The 18,007-nt window shown below is 36.2% G+C and overlaps 1 protein-coding gene across 1 annotated transcript in view; it reads right to left on the bottom strand.

The window, feature by feature from the left end:
• LOC128020760 (seizure 6-like protein) overlaps positions 1-18,007 on the bottom strand; it is a 44,778-nt gene extending 26,771 nt beyond the window's left edge. Inside the window, exon 1 of the mRNA XM_052607403.1 lies at positions 17,694-18,007. Within this exon, the coding sequence (XP_052463363.1) occupies positions 17,694-17,775 (82 nt within the window). The 5' untranslated portion in view covers positions 17,776-18,007. The remainder of the gene's footprint in view (positions 1-17,693) is intronic.

Below are 18,007 nucleotides of genomic sequence, written 5' to 3'. Positions count from 1 at the left end.
TCTTTTCTCGCTAAAACGTCATCTTTTCTTGTTAAAACGTCATCTTTTCTCGTTATAACGACAAATTATGTCATAAAATCGATATGTTTTCCCGTTATTTTAGGCGCTGCTGTCGCCAAAGTCTGACATAAATGAGGATCTGCACGCTGCTTAAATACTACACTGTTTTAAATGTATTTTAATGTAATGGTTTTAATTTTAGCGGAACGTTTATTAGGATTAATTTCCAATCTGTCTACAATATAGTGTTTTCCAAATCAGCAGCCCCAAACAGCAAAGCAATTACTAAGAGCACAGAGTCCAACACTGCTGCTGATTGAGAAATGAATCCTCCTCTAGCTGTCTTCAACTTAAACCTCCGTTTCTCTGTCTCTCTCCTGCTGCTTGTCTTTTCTTTATCTTGTTTTCTTGACTCGGCTTCTTTCCTTCACCCCGCACACTGCTTCTTCTGTCGGATTATGACTCAGACAGTTTTCCTGACAGTGACGGCGCTAACAGAAGAAATGCAATCCAATAAATGGCCAGCGCTGAGAAAAATGCCAAAAAACGGTGGCAGCTCAACCATGAGAGAAATATTAATGTCTCAAACCAGTCTGAACTTCTGAAGGGCGGTTCTAGCTGCTGTTTTTCTGGTTTCTTGAATTTGGTTTCAGAATTATGTAGCTACATACCACAAGTGAATCCTGTATTCAAACAGTATATATATAAAAACAAACGGCAGTTCATTTATGTAAAGAAAAATAACATACTATACTGTACTTTAAACTACCCTGGATGTCTAAAAATTGTTTTTAATTGCTGTATCCCTTACAAAAGGTACCATAGCATTACTTTCATACAATCACAGTAATACCTTAGTTTACCTTAGATGGTAAAACTGTAGTATTCTTTGAAGCATCAAAATATCAAGGTAAATGTCTATAATAATCAAATAAATATAATCAAAATACTGTTTACCATTTACATTATATTTTCGTAATTAGACGTTATACACTACTTTTAAATTTGAATTATATAAATAAAACATAAATAAAACAGAAAATCGAATAAAAATTAGACATTTTTACACACACACACACACACACACACACACACACACACACACACACACACACACACACGTTTTGGCAACTAAATTAGTTAAAACAAATGAGTTTAAAGTAAAATGACTAAAAATGAAAGTTGCTAAAGCACAGAGTTACTAAAACAAACTATTGTACTATATATAGTACATAAAACATAAATATAAAATAACAGTATTTATCAAAATACCAAGGGATTTCTGCATGCTATGGACATTTCACACAGTACCATAATAAATATATAAATAACATGGTACCTCCACTGTTCTTTTTAAAGGGTTCCTATCATAAGAAAGTAAATGCACAGTAACTTGTGCAACACATGTGCATCAATATTAATAATTGAAAAGGTTTTTGTGAAATATGACAGCATGGTTAAAAACATCCAATGCCCCTCAAGCTGAAGCTCCCCGTGTCTGTAACGAGCCCTATTCCAGACCTTTCGTCTGTCGAAATCCAGGAATATAATTCCCCTCACTTCCTTTGACATTCAAACAGAGGTAAAAAGGGCCAATCATGCGGCACAATGGACTATTCACCAGCAGCGCTTGACAAGAGGAAGATCCCGACCAATCTGGATCAGAAAGAACCCCGAGATCCTGTCAACTGTGTACAAATGCTTGATGGTTCCTATCCTGCCTCCCTTTGTGTGTCTGGATCAAATCCAAAAGCAGTTCGGAGTGATTATGCCAAAATCAAAATAGAGGCATTCAGTTGTCATAATTGCAGCCTTGAGAGCAGTTGGAGGATTTTCAGTTAGACACTGTTGCTGCAACAACCGGGAGAGAGTAAGTGTTCTGTGCTGTTGATAAAGCAGAGTTTATTTCCCTCCACCAGACAGTTAGGTCTTCATCAGGATGCTGCTCAAAGCCAGCAGAGCTCCAGAAGTAAAATTCCTACAAATTTTCTTTATATAAAAACTGAGCTTTTTAGTAGAATCGTTAAAGACAGGCCTAGAGTTCTGAGGTTAAACTCTTATGGAAGCCTAAATTTAATTTTTTTTTAAAAAACTTTTTAAAATCATGCTTGATTAAAGAATTTACTTCTATATTATAGTATTTTGCAAAAAAAAAAAAAAAAATTATAAAAAAAAAAAATTATATATTCCATTTTATTTTATATATGTATATATAAAAACATATTTCAAAACGATGAAACATGTTAATATTCAAAGTTTTGGGGTCAGTATTTTTTATATAATTTTTTTTTTTTAATTAGCTAACATTTTATTAAGCAAAAAAGCATTTAATAGATCAAACATGACATTCATAATGTTACAAAAGCTTTCGATTTCAGATAAATGCTGTTCTTTTGAACTTTCTACTCATTATGTTATAATGTTAAATATAATTTATTACTTTTTATAATAAATCGCATTGCGTTAGCAGCGCAAAAAGCTTGTGTGTTTGTTTCCCAGGAACACAAGTTAGGTAGAAAAATCTCAGCATGAATGCACTGTAAGTTGCTTTGGATAAAAGCGTCTGCTAAATGCATGAATGTACCTTATATATATATGTTTCTTCAGAAGCTAATCAGCACATTAGAATGATTTCTGAAGGATCATGTGACACTGTAAATAAATAACCACTAGCAGTTAAACTTAAGCATATTTAAAAGAAATCTTTCTATTCAAAGCAATGAATATGATGTGAATAATGCCTGCAAAGTGCCTGCCACAATTAACATTGTTTATGCAAGTCAAAGTTTGTAACATTGTGCTTCGTCGGGGAACAGGCTGGTTTGCTTTGAGGTCTTTATTTAAAATCCCTATGGAGAAAATAAAGAGAGAAAAAATGTCCGGAACCCAAGAAAGTGGGCGGTCATAGTATAAGAAAGGGCTTTAAAATAAGCTCCAAACAAGTTAGTTTGACCGAACTGATAAACATGCTCTCGCAAAGCTTCCCACACACCTCCACATCTCCCCCGTTGACACAGCATCCCATTATCACCGTTTAGTGCTATGACTGTGTGCTGACTCATTAAAGGTGTCAATGATCCCACCATAGAGAAAAAGAGTAACAGAGTGGTTGTGAAAGGAGGGATTGCATGAAATAAAGAGGACGGTGGGTGAGGATGGGTGAGAGAGAAAGAGAATATAAGAGAAAGAGAGAGAGAGAGAGAGAGAGAGAGAGAGACTAAACAAGACTGTGTGTTTCTGGGCAGAGCAGATAAAGGCCACCGCCATTGGCTGTATGGATGCGGGGAAGAATTGCACGCTTGTAAAGGATTGAACGCATGGCTGAATAGAGAAACATATAACTAACCTTGACTTTTCAATCTCCACATTTGTCTGCTTTTATGCCCTTCCTCTTTCCACTGCCGGTGACATTCCCGAGACGCTTTAAAGCTGACAAACAGACAATTACTGTAACCGTACATTCCTGGGGACGCATTCCCATCCAATCATACCCAGTCGCTGTGGAAAAGCACTGCGTGTGAAGGCTACATCGTTTATAATGACTACAAAACATCACACGTATTTGGAGAAATTAGCTAAATTGTTGTCTGTGAGAATTATAAACCCCAGGGCAAAGAAACATTAGTGTTTAACATAAACGGAACCACACAGTGATCACAATCATCAAACTTCTAGCTGAGACGGTTGCTCTCTGAGCCATGCTGAGCATTGTGGGAGGTCTGCAGTACAGTAAAGATTCCTGCTCTACTACCACTCACCATCAATATCTGACGCTGCAGACCTATTTTAAAGACTGTCAGCGCTTGCTAAAGAAATGTTACTAAGGTTGCACAATATATTGATTTCAGAAATTATAATTGTGCTCAAGACAAAAAAAAAATAACAAGGGAGCATTTAGCTCCTGAAATGTAACATTTAGAGGACATACAAGGCAAGGCAAGGCAAGTTTATTTATATAGCACATTTCGTACACAATGGTAATTCAAAGTGCTTTACATCAAAGAAAGTAAAATAATCATAAAAAAACCCAAAAAAACCCAAAAAAGTTACTTATTTAAAATCAATTTAAAACAGTTACATAAAATACAGTGAATACGTAAAATACAGTGCAATCAGTTCGGACATTGCACAGAGTTCATTCAATAATTGCACTGCTAAACAGATGAGTTTTTAGTCTAGATTTAAAAGTGGCTAATGTTTTAGCACATCTGATCTCTTCTGGAAGCTGAATTCCAGCTGGGGGCGGCATAATTACAAAAGTAAACTCCCCTTGTTTTGTGTGAACGCTTGGTATTTCTAACTGACTCCATCCTAATGATCTGAGTGGTCTGTTAGGTTAATATTCAGTGAACATATCTGCAATGTATTTCGGTCCTAGGTCATTGAGTGATTTATAGACAAGTAAAAGTACTTTAAAATCAATCCTGAATATAACTGGAAGCCAGTGTAAGGACCTGAGGACTGGTGTGATATGCTCAGATATTCTGGTTCTAGTCAGAATCCTGGCAGCAGCGTTCTGGATGAGCTGCAGATGTCTAATGGTCTTTTTGGGAAGGCCAGTGAGGAGCCCATTACAATAGTCCACCCTGCTGGTGATAAAGGCATGAACTAGTTTCTCCAAGTCTTGGCTGGAAACAAAACATCTAATTCTTGCAATGTTTTTTAAATGATAGTATGCTGATTTAGTTACTGCTTTGACATGACTACTGAAACTAAGGCCTGTCTCCAGAACCATTGAAGATTCCTGACTTGATTTGTAGTTGTTTGACCCCTAGAGTCAAGGTATGCATTCATCTTGAAAACTTCATATTTGTTTCCAAATGCAGTGACTTCAGTTGTCTCCTTGTTTAACTGAAGAAAGTTGTGGGACATCCAACTGTTAATTTCATCAATACATTGGCAGAGGGAGTCAATGAGGCTGTAGTCATTTGGAGATAAGGCTAGATAAATCTGGGTATCATCAGCATAGCTGTGAAAGGCAATTTGGTTCTTTCTCATTATTTGACTAAGTGGGAGCATATACAGGCTAAACAAGAGCGGTGCAAGGATTGAGCCTTGTGGGACTCCGCATGTCATGGACGTCCACTTAGACTTATGCTCTCCTATACTCACATAATAACCTCTCCCTTCTAAGTATGACCTGAACCATTTGAGAGTTATTATCTTAAAGAGTGCTGTCTCTGTGCTGTGATGCGGTCGGAAACCAGATTGAAAATTGTCCAGGTATCCAAGTCATATTATTATATAAATTACTGAATTGCTAAGAAAATGCTAGTTCATTGAGTGCATAACTTCTTACTTTAGCTAAATACTACACAAATACTACATATATATTATATTACTTATAACAAACAATTAGTTAAATGAATAGAAATTATTCAAATGTGGATATATAAAAACAGATGCAAAGTTTGTGGCATTAAAAACACTAATGACAAACATGAATATAAAGTTCAAAAGAACAGTATTTACTTGAAACTGAAATCTTTTATACTTTACTAAATAATATACATATATTATTTGATTATAAATAAATAATTTTAAATAAATATATACTAAATATAAATGATTGGATATATATAAGGAAAACACTTAAAGGCTTGCGGAAACCACCACTTTTTACAATAAACAAAAAATAAAAAAATAAGTAAAATAATTAAATAAAAATGGCAAAAAAATACCAAAACTTTACCTACAACTAAAATGAGAACAGAAATTAAGTGCCTCGCCAGATATAATTTCTAAATAAATAAATAAATAAATAAAATACTAACCCTGAACTTTTGAATGGTAGAGAATATTTCAGCATGAACACAAGTCAAATCTAGAGATCAGTTGATATTATATCAAAGACGGTGTGTCTAAAATCACATACTGCCTGAGTAGGCACTACATTTGGATTTGAACTTATTTTGACACTACTTTCTATATAGTATAAATATAGGTAGTATGAATGAATTTCTGATGCACTACAAACACAGTGTTGTTACTGTCAAGTGAATTACTAACAGCATCAGTTGTGCTGCTTCACTGCCATTCATAAATCCTCTCCCATATCATCATGGGATAGTAAAATGTCCATCGAATGCGCTGAAGTATAAGGTCATCAAGCTACTTTTCGCCTACCGTTTTTTTTGAATACTATGAATTTGGAATTTGGACATACTACTCTTTGGGCATACTGCTTTTTGCATTTACTATAGAGTATGGAAATATTTGATTTCGAATGCAGCGAGAGTCTAGCAAATGACACCCTTCCAATCACCCACCATACAGCACCTTGCTAGAACCAATAAGCACACCTTACAGTCATGCCTTGGCAACCACTACAACATAATATTTTTCCAAACAATACCTTAGCAGGGCTGCATATTAATTATATCTGAACTATTGACTCTAGCTCACATTCCAGCATTAATTAATCTAAATTCTCATTCCCCACATCTTCATGACGGCAGCCATTTTCCCACGGGATTGCTGGCCCGGCTCACTAATTTGAACACCTGCCTCATTAGCTGTGGCGCTCGGTCCTGAGCTCGATGCCAGTTACAGCAGCTATTACTGGAAAGTCACATCACAGGAAAAGAGACAAAGAAGAGCAAGAACCAGAAATAATGATTATTTTTCCAGTGGAAGCCAATGAGAGCAGTGCAGACACTGGGTCGATGTCTCGGGACAGTTGCAACATGCCCCCATTGGGTCAGTCGAGCCCTCCAGATCCAACGCTAAACTGGAGCAGCCATCGATTGCATTGGGACAAGCCACATGACATATTATCTCTGTCTAAAATGCTGTCCAATGCACCACGGACACAGTAATAAACCACCAACATCCTTATCATCTGCTGCGAGTCTGTAAGCATGTACAAATTACATCAAGAGTCTTGGACTAACGCCTGGTGACTGCACAGCTCTATTGACTCAGTCGTCCATCGACGTGGAAAATAAGAGCTGTCAATCCTAAACCAGTACAGATGGCAAGTTCATCCAGCATTTAAAGCTTTTCAGCATAAATCAACTTGCGTCTGTAATAAGATGGCTGAAAGACTTAGTGTCAACATGGTCAAATCTTGACATTTAATAAGCTTATTTTAAATGACTTAGAGGTAAAGTGTGTAGTTTTAAACATTGTGTAAACATCTTTCCTATTCAGATATAACATTCTGAGTTAAATGGCATATAAAAAAAAATAAAATGTTAAATTTTATAAATCTGAAGCAGGAAAACAGTATGTTTCAATTTATACTACTTTTTTTTTTCTTTACAAATTTCATGAACAATCACAAAAAAACCCTGAAAGTTTAATTAAATTAACACGTTATTCTGAAGAAGAAAATCTGAAATGGTATTTTCTTTTAAAACATATTGCAATAATCTTCAATAATAATAAGTATAGCTATTTTTTATTTATTTATTTATTTTACATTGTAATGTAAAATTCAGATTTGAAGCTATCTATCTATCAATCTATCTTTCTTCAGGGATTTTTCTTTTTTGAAAATGTTTAAACAAGGCTTGTCAAGCCAACATTAGTGTTGACATTTTTTTTACATTTAAATTACAGCTATATGAATTTCTTAGAAATTCTTAAAATTATTTGAATTATAATTAATTCAAATTGCAATTCTGGATTCTGTTTGCAACCTCAATTCAAATACACTTTAATTTCAGAAATTGGAACTCAAAAAGCATTCTCAATTCAAGCGACGATTCAAAAACCCTGTTTCATACTAGAGGTCAAATGTGGGGGGCTACATTTAGATAGGTTTTGTGATTTACCACAATTTACACTCTAAGAAAAGTGTGTAAAAATACAGGCCAAAGTACTGTGCTTATATTAGCACATTTTCAACTAGTGTTTTACCCATATTTTGTTTTACACACTGCACTGGGAAATGCCCATAAACATAATATTTTTCTAACAGGACATTCTTCCTTTTTTTTAAGGATTTTTCTTACAAATTGTTTCAGCATATTAAACTAGGACAGGTGAAATTATTTTAACATCGAATAATTCCACCCCCTTCATCAGAACATAAAACCATCTCATCGTCTCCATGGTGCCTTTACAGGGATCCCATCCATTCTTGGATGTTCTAGGGCCCTGAATCTATTGGATTCCCTCCAGGATGGCGAGGCAGATGGCATCTTCTGCAAGCTCGTCATTCAAGCGTCTCTGAGCAGCTGCACAGGTGTGCGTCGTCTGCACAGGCAGCTGTCCTACTCCTCTCTCTCCTCTCACACATGTATCTCCCTCCATCCTTCTCTCACACATGTATCCCTCCATCCTTCTCTATGTCCTCTGCCTTTAATCTCAGCACTCCTCCCTCAACATTCTGACATTTGCTTTGGTTTTATTTATGTTATTTTGGGACACTGTGTTCCTCAAAGGTAAGGTGAAACGAATATCATTTTTTATAATACAACGAGTGTGATTAACCACTTCTCTGGAGAACAAAGGGTGACAATACATCAAAGGGACGAATCCTCTCCATTCTCCCTGTCCTGCCTTCATTTAACTTACAAAGTGTAGACAGGGATCAAAAAGATCAAGAAGAGTGATAGAACAATATCTCTCTGAGTATTCGTCTACAAAAACACACAGATTCCTCACAAACGACTATGTTCAGCGGACTATCATACTACCACTTCTTTGCAGTAAACTAGACCTACTGCTCAAACATTTTGGGGTAAGTAAGATTTTAAGAAATTAATGCTTTTTTTCAGCAAGGACTTATTAAGTTGATCAAAAGAGTAAATGCATTTAAAATGTTACAAATATTTATATATCTAAAAAAAAAAATGCTGCTCTTTTAAACTTTCTATTCATCAAACAATCCTGATATTAAGGCTTCCACGAAAAATATGAAGCAGTACAAATGTTTTCAACACTGATGATTATAAGAAATGGGTTTCTTTTTCTTTTCTTTTTTTTTTTGCACAGTAAATCAAGCACATTAAAATGATTTCTGAAGGATCATGTGACACAGAAGACTGGAATAATTATGCTGAAAATACAGCTTTGCATAAAAAGGAATAAATTGCATTTTAACATATACACATTAATAACAGTAATTGTATGCATACTACTTACTCTCATAAATGGTAATTAGTATGCCAAGCCAAAGCCAACCCGGCCTTTGAGATTTCTTTCCCATCTAACCTGAATATCTCTAAGAGTTTTTTTCCATGGCATTGTCACATTTGGCTTATTCACTGCGTACTTTTCTTTGTAAAGCTACTTTGGACCAAATTGAATAGAAAAAGTGCTCTACTAATAAAACAGAATTGAATTGATCTGAATTCCACTCTTGTTTTCCCTAAAGATTTCCTGTGTTGATATTCCTATCACCATGACAACCTATCTTAAAAGCCCTCTCCATTTACAATTAATGCAGCTGTCCTTTAAAACATTTATTTGTTGATTTATTTATGCTTTATGCTACCCAGAGGAAACCTGCCGTACGTCTAAAAATCAAAGTGCTTGTCATCAACAAACAGATCTTGTGACAGTGAGGAGGTTTCATAAGCTTGATGGATGCAAGATGGGGAAAAAAGGGAGTTTTTTTTTTTTTTTTTCCTCTTCTCCGTGCCTTGACTCCTCCATCTTGTTCTCCATGCATGAACGGGATGCAGTCTGGAGTGTGAGTGGTGTTTCAATGACTGTTGCCCACAGAGAGGCACTAAAGTGTGCAGCCCTGCCAAGAACCCTCCAACCGATCGCTCATTCACACGCTCAAAAGGCCTGGATCCGACCGCAGCCGAGACTAAAACAGGCAGAAAACACCCGGCCACCCATTTTAACACAGCCATCGGGAAGCTTTACATCACACACCAACAGTAAAGCAGCATGATATTGCCATACTTAAAAAAAAAAATGTTTATCATGGAAATATCGCTGTATTCTTTTAAGTATTTTGGATCATGAAATTATGAGTATCAAGTATCACAATATTATACCAGATAATACGTTTTCCATGTTACCTTGTAAATACTTAAAATACCATAGTCTATATATTGTGGCACATTCATTGTATTTTCACCATCACTATACCACTTTTAAAGTAAAAATACAATGGTTTATGAATATTTACCATGCCATGCTTTTGATATGGATCCATTGCAGTACCATTATCTTTGTATACACCAATTATGACAATTTTATGGTTATGGCCTTAGAAAAAATGCTGTTAAGAACTTGTGGTGCCATGGCACAGAGACTATATCAGATGCTAATACTACGGTACTTTAAAACATTTACCATAACTTCCAAGTATACCATTAAAGATTTCCAAAGTAACATGGCAGTAACATCTTACACTTCTAAAATACCATGGTATGTTTTTGGGTAATACTCTTTTTAGACATGAAATACCTTGCAGTACAATGTAAATAACATGATATTTTTACCTGATACAATCACTATACCATAGTATCTTTTACTTTAAGGGAAAATGGCAGTAACATGGTTTTATGAATATAAATACCATGCCATATTAATAATTAGCAAGTACACTGGTATGTTTGAAAAGCACCATGGTACCAACCACAGTATGTTTTAGGGGAATTAAAGCTCCATCTAATTCCATCTAAAAAGCAGCAGGCATGAGACCTTATCATATTCAGAAATGAATCGGTTCTAAACGTCTGAAATTACATTATTTCAGAGGCTCTTTCTAAAGCTGTCTTCATGCCCCCAAAAAGTCATTTCCATAATAGTACTAAAATGAAGTTTCAGCACTGAATCGACTCTCTCCACCTGCTGGGACTGTCCGTCTGCATTAGAGGCTGACGAGCACAGGATGAACAAACCCGACAGCTGAAGCCGGTGTGTAAAACATCGAGCTAAAACGTTAAGGCAAACACTCGCTCTCAAATGTCACTGTGGTGACGGGGGAGCTGATGGCAATGCTTTGACTGCATTTCTCGCCTCGTCTCGATGTGCTAAATGCGCTCGGGCTCAGGTGAAGGCAGTCGCTTGCAAGCAGCTCTCAAATCAGAAAAACAGGTTGGGACGTTTCAAAACATGCTACCTGTCAGCCACCGCTTTGAAGAAAAGGGAAGCTGAAATATTAAGCATGTAAAATGCTCCGCGGAAATTGAGGTGTCATGCGCCTGACAGATGGTGCATACTTTGTACCAACCGTTCCATCTGGCTGAAGTGACACCGTCATATTCAGAGCCACTGATTCATCATGAAGCATCTTCAAAGTTCAGCGCTGACGTTCTGAATCGCTCATTCACGTGCTTCATTACAGCTGTAGCCACGTTGATTATGTGGGGTTGTGTTCTATTCCTCAACTATATCCTGCTTTTTAATCTCTTTAAAATACTTCTGTTGGCAACAGTAAATAATTAGATGCTCGATGAGCCTTATTCTCCAGTTTTAAAGTTATTGCACAATTCAATTACAGTAAATGTAAGTTTATTGCCTTTTCTTTTAACAGCAGAGAACATGAAATCAGGGAAACCAAAAACAAGACACAACAATTGGAGAAATGTAGCATTACATCACTCTCTCAGCAATGGAGCCTCTGCAGTGAATGGGTGCCGTCAGAATTAGTGTCGAAACAGCTGATAAAAAACATCACAATAGTCCACAAAAAATACACACCACTCAAGTCCATCAGTTAACATCTTGTGAAACCAAAAGCGCCATCATTAGATATTTAAGGAAGTGTTATTGTGGACTTGAATTTTGCCACAATTTAAAATGACTTAAGGATAGTTTTGTTTCTTACAAACATGCAGCCTTTCACTTCACAAGACATTAACTGATGGACTGGAGTGCTGTGGATTATTGTGTTGTTTTTAACAGCTGTTTGGACTCTCATTCTGACGGCACCCATTCACTGCAGAGCATCCATTGGTGAGCAAATGATGTAATCACAAATTTCTCCAAATCTGTTCTGATTAAAAAATGACAATAAAAACATGTGAAATGGTTGCAACCCAATGTGAATGATGTTCTGCACTGCATTTGCATTGAATCCTTTTATTTATTACAAAATCAATTTCATGTTAACTTTACCTAATCAAAATCATGCACATATACTTTCCTTCTCATATTCTTTTATGAGTGTTCTGCATGCTAGAGTTAACATTTTTAGTGCATTTAATGCACTAAACACAAAACATGCACTAATATATTCTCTTTTCAGGGCATGGTCAAGATGAGCCGATCCTTTAGGCCATTCATCAGTTTTGTCGGATTCACTCAACCAATGCAATCAGTCAGGGCTGATTAACACTGCCTGATCATTTCATTAACACCCCAAGGCAACAGATGCTCAGCTGTGAAACTCTTGTGTCAGGATGTTTACACTAAACTGTTTCCATCAGGAAATCTTAAAAAGGCCCTTAATTTGTCTGTTCGTTTGACAGGTTCTGCCACCTTTTTGTAAATACTGCCAACCTGATAAGCGAGTGTAAATGCCAAAGGCTCAGAACTGCTGACCAATAGGTTGATGGGTAGAGCCCAGCAAGTAGAAAAGCGTCCACATTTTTGCCTTCAGCAAAACACAGATTGCTCCAGGGGGGTTGAACCTGAAACTAGAATAGAGCAGCGTTTGTCTGTACAAAATTCAATTTTTTTTTCATCTGTAAGTTGTTTGTCAAAGACTAAGATAAATGATAAATGTAACACTGTTTTGGAAGCTACCACATAATATCTCAGCTGAAGTTGAGGGAGATAAATATTAAATCCTTAAACTTGTAATAACACACTGTTCCAAGACAGCTAAAAGAATGAGTTCCATATAAATGTGAAAATAATACATTAATTAATATAAGTATTAAAATAGTTTGTGTTAAAATAATGTGTTACATTAGAATAATAAATGTAAAGTCTCTGATGCTCACCAAGACTGCATTTATCTGATCTAATTTCTCTTGGAATATATTTTAACATTTAAATTGCATTTTATTTATTCTTTTTGCATTTCATATTATTATTATTAATGTTGAAAACATTGTGCTGCATAATCTCTTTTTTTTCAGATTATTTATTAAATAGAAAGTTTAAAAGAACAGCATTAATTTAAAATGGTAAACTTTTGTAATTAAATAAAATGTCTTTACCAGCACTTCAGTCTATTTAATTAGCTGGCATTTCATAAAGCGTCTCCTAAAACGATTACTACAAACTTTAGGTTGTCCACATCTCATCTACTTTAAGCTTTCCCCTCAATCCTTCCCTCACAGCTGTGATTCTTGTCTTTCTGATGCTGTAGGGCACCACTGCTCAAAGAAAACTCGAGAAAGTCTCACCACTTCCAAGTGACTATGTGAATATATGAAGAGGTGCTGAGCTGCTGAGTCGGGCTCTAGGCGCTGAAGAGAAGCTGTCAGTCGCCCTCCCATCAGCAAACCTCCAGGGCATCAGATGCAAACCTCTCGTTCGGAGGAAACTACAACAGAAAGCACTTTCCAAGATCCACTGTACACACACAGGCCACCAGCCCACGGTATAGAGCTATAGGATAGCAGATATTACACAAACTGCCCTACTGTCAGAGCTTTTAAAATGGCAGTGATATTGCACACAACACCATGTTCTGATGCATTTTTAACACACCACATGCTTAATTGAAATAATACCCTAATGCCAGCCAACAAATTATGCTAGAGATATTACCTAATGCTTATATTTTACGAAACATGCCAGCGTTCAATGGATCTACATCAGCGTTTGTTTTCATACCCGATAAAGGAAATATGATATTAGCAAAACAAACACCTGGTGATGGATTCAGAACCAGACAGAAGCCCGTCGTATCCTGAATCAACAAACCCACACAGGTACAGTCAAATTAGTCATTCTATGAAGCGGATGCCTTTTTCATTTTTTCATCTTTTCAAATCAATTTATTTAGAAAAATTATGTTTGAATTTAAAAAAAATTTTTTTTTTAGTTAAAGTATAATCTTATGAATGTATAATGTAATTCATTACTTTATTAGTTATATTATACTTTGATTTAATTAATTACAAATATTTTATAATAAATGACAAAGGTAAGACCCCAATTTCAAAAGAATGTATAAAGTAATATCTATTTGGAATATATTAATTTAATTATTTCATAATATTAAATTACATTTTAAACAATGTATCAGACAAATGAAGTATTAATAAATCGTATTGTGCCATCTTGAGTCACATTAAAATATTCATTTAAAATACTGATTTAATTTTTACCATCTGCACTGCTGGTATTTTATGCCACTGGCTGATATTTACACAAATATTCACTTTTAATTAATCACTTGTGTACAATGCAAGAAAAAATCATGGTAATGAGGCTTGATAAACAAAAACATAACAAGATATAATTAACCATTCATTCAAATTAAAGTTTCTTTTTTGGCATATGTTATGCTGGTTCCATTGCACAAAAGTTTTCCATCTGGAAAAGGGTTCTCATAAGAAAGGTTCTTTGGGGAACCTAAATGGTTCTACTATGACCTCACTGTGAAATCCCCTTTCTGGAACCTTTATTTTTAAGAGTTATTTACATGTTAATGGGTCAAAAGACACTGTTTTTGTAATTACCCAATCCACAGGTCTCCATAAATCCACACATTTGTGCCTGTAGTCTTCTGAGAGCACATCTCACACACTTGTTTCCGGACATTTCCTGCGGGACATTCTTGCCCTTTCTATTCTGATTTGGCTTTGTGTGTCAGAAACTATGGAGAACTGTGGTGAAAGACGGGAAGAGATGTGATGGGAAGAGAAGGACAAATTCTAGATGAATGAGTTTCAGAAGGTGCAGAACAGACAGTCTGTCACCTAGAGAGCTCTGGCCCTGTGAAAATAATACTGACAGCACCGCCACAATTGTATATTCGATTTTTTGGAGAGCTACTGTGAATTTGCTTAAAACTTTGCAGGCCATAGTTCTCTGGTTTCAAATGAGAAATTGCATTCATTTACTCATTCTAAACTCGTATGACTCTCTTTCTTCTGCTGAAGAGGAGCATGAGTCCTATGACTGCTCTTATGGTGCTTGAAAGCATGAAAGCTCTAGGTCCCATTCATTCTAATGGCATGGAAGAGAGCCACCAGCACAGTTCTTCTATGAATGAAAGAACACTAAATAGTGCAAAGTGACATCCCTTTAACAGCACAGTGTGCGCCAAAACAATGAGAACCCAATTATTATGGGACGTGATACAAAATTAACATGAGGTATATTATAACTTTTGTAATCTAACCCTTCTAGTTATTGAAAGTGCTGGGTTCAGTACAAATTCAGTTCTATATTAAGCATTTAATCACTTTAGATGTTTCTAGAAACTTTCAACTCATCATCTATAAACACAAACAATGTACTGGAATTGTATTTACAGTAATGCTCTTATGCTCCATTCAGTCCAACTCATATCTTCAACTACTGTAAATTAAACAAATGCCACTTCGACTCGGGAGCTAATGTGGAAATCTAGAATTTCAATAGCTGTACAGTTGCAAAACAAATGCTTTTTTGCCATAAATTGCCATTGTGTTTATATTATACATCCTATTCTGAGCAGACACCAGAATAATGCATTAGAGATGTCAATCTAAACGGAATGGAGAACAACATTAAAATGTTTAAGTCTACAAAAGAAGGAAAAACACTATATATACCCACAAGACTTATTATTATATGGGTTAATATCCCCGAGACATAATACAGGCCATTACATGAATATTATATATTACATGAATATTATTAAAATATTAAATGAATTAACATGAAAGTAGTCGATTACTAATTCGTGCATGTGCAATTATCTCTTGTAATGGTCATGTAAAGCTGGAAGTGGAAACTTTCCCATGATACCAAGAGGAATGTAAACTACATGTAAAATAGTATTGTTTGTAGCAAACCACACTCACATTATGTCGTTAAAGATACACTCACGCAGACAGTAATTTAAGCTTGCTAGGCCTTCCTGTACTAGTCAAAAATAAAATAAGTAATATATTACAAGGTATGACACTCGCTTTTCTTAAGTAACACTACTCACGACTATATATATAGTTTCTAATTTCATGAGCTAATTTTCGTTCGTTAATTACATCGTTAAACAAGGCGTTAATACAAGCGGTAAAACGCGAAATGTACCTGGTTTCTCCGCTTGGCTGTGATTGGCTGATCACGCGGTCAATGGAATAAAGCCCGCCTACGACGTTAACAGGTGCACGAACAACCTTAATGCGTCAAACCGGTGAATATAGAGAGAATAATTACAAAATAGACTCAGATATCAAAACCTTAAGTAAAAAAATAACTTAAAATTACGCTAAATAATAAATAAATAAAGTTGTAGTAGCATTTCAGTGTCTGCGACCATCAACAGACGTTTGACCAGTGATAATCTGGTTTGATGATATAATAATTGCGACTAATAATAAAACACAAAGAACAGCTTGTAGCATTAAAGACATTCTAATTTATGCGCGAACCTATTATTTTAGTTGGCTAATTATTTTTGAAGCAATGTTTAACACGCATACGTGACTTGATTTTAATACGTAATTTGTTTTATAAAAGCAAAAAACATACAGGCTATATTGTTTAGTTGCTTGTGTAGGACAATTCTGTTCCTTTAACCTAGAAATCTGGAAACGTCAAATGGAGCTGGAATTTACACTGGGTCAAAATAATCCAAACGCTGAGAGGTGCCTTTTCCTTTTCATTTCAGATCATCACAAGCCACTGTCGGAAATTTTTTTTTTGTTTTGTTTTTACTAGAGGACAGAATCGTGTTAAGGAGCCACATGCACTCGCGCATGTCCCGATTAAAGAGGAGTTGCCCACGCGCGTGGAACTGAGCTAAATTTAAACCGCAAGTGATTAAAGAACTGCTCGGGGAGGAAAAACAGAGGATGAACCAACACCGTCATTTGACTTCTCGTTCACGCATCTGCACGAATAATGCAACAGCATTGCCTTTATTACACCAGGTCAGGGAGGGTGAGTGCTCCTGCTTCGGGGAGGTGACACTTACTGAAATCAAACTGCGCTTGTTTCTGATGCGAGTAGGCTACATGATTTATATATAAAAGATTTAAATTGTTGTTGTTATTATTATTATTTTTTATCAATCTTGCGCACAGAAACTCTCAAAGGACGCCTGTTTATGAATGGACAAACACAAACACACATACATACAAAAGCTGACAACAGACCAATGCATTTTCATTTAATTCCATGCACTTTCATTTCAGTTAAAGCACAAGTCCAAAGAGTCCTGATTGTGATTTACAACGTTAAGCACGATGTCTATGTATTACATCTATACATGTGATCCATTATAAAATCACAGTCAGTTGGAATCCCGCAGCGATACTGTTTTTCCACACGCGTTTTTACGCAGCAGATTCACACATAAGCATGCTTCTTCGTTATTTCTGCCCCACTTTTGTTTTGAAAACAATTCTGGCGGTGCATGCACGAGCCAAACTGATCAAAACAGGCATGTATTTCTCACGCAATCTTGTCCGCAAACCTCACGTCACAACATGGTGACTGAACTCAAATACTTGTGTTGCAACGAGTCTTTACCAAATAGGCTGTGCGTAATCGTGATAAAAGTGAGGTGTATGTGGTAAAGTTTCCAGGGCTCTTTCTGATAAACAGCAGTGTCCGTGCATCAAAGACTCAAGGGCATCTGAATGAATCAGTGCAGTAATCAACATTACCTTGAGTTGTGATCTCTCCCCATAAGATCCCCATCCAAACCATCAAGCCAACCAGCAGAGCATCACTTTGAACTCCCAGCATGTTAAGACACAGTCCAAAGTGGGTCCAGCCCAGAATAATCACAGATGCAGCGTTGAAGTCCACAGCAGAGCTGCTTAGTGTCAGAGACGTGGAGCTGAACTCACAGGCGGCGTGTGTGCATGAGCTCCAGTGTGTTCACAGCTCTGTGGTGTCGGTTTAGTCTCCGTCTCCAGCTCTCTTCATCTCTCCTCTGCTGTACTCCGCAGTATGTCTTCTCCTTCACTCACCCCTC

Source organism: Carassius gibelio, chromosome A10 (genome assembly GCF_023724105.1).
Source record: "Carassius gibelio isolate Cgi1373 ecotype wild population from Czech Republic chromosome A10, carGib1.2-hapl.c, whole genome shotgun sequence".
Taxonomy (NCBI): Eukaryota; Metazoa; Chordata; class Actinopteri; order Cypriniformes; family Cyprinidae; genus Carassius; species Carassius gibelio.
The sequence above is the reverse complement of the archived record's forward strand: the minus strand, read 5'-3'. Positions and strand labels throughout refer to the sequence as shown.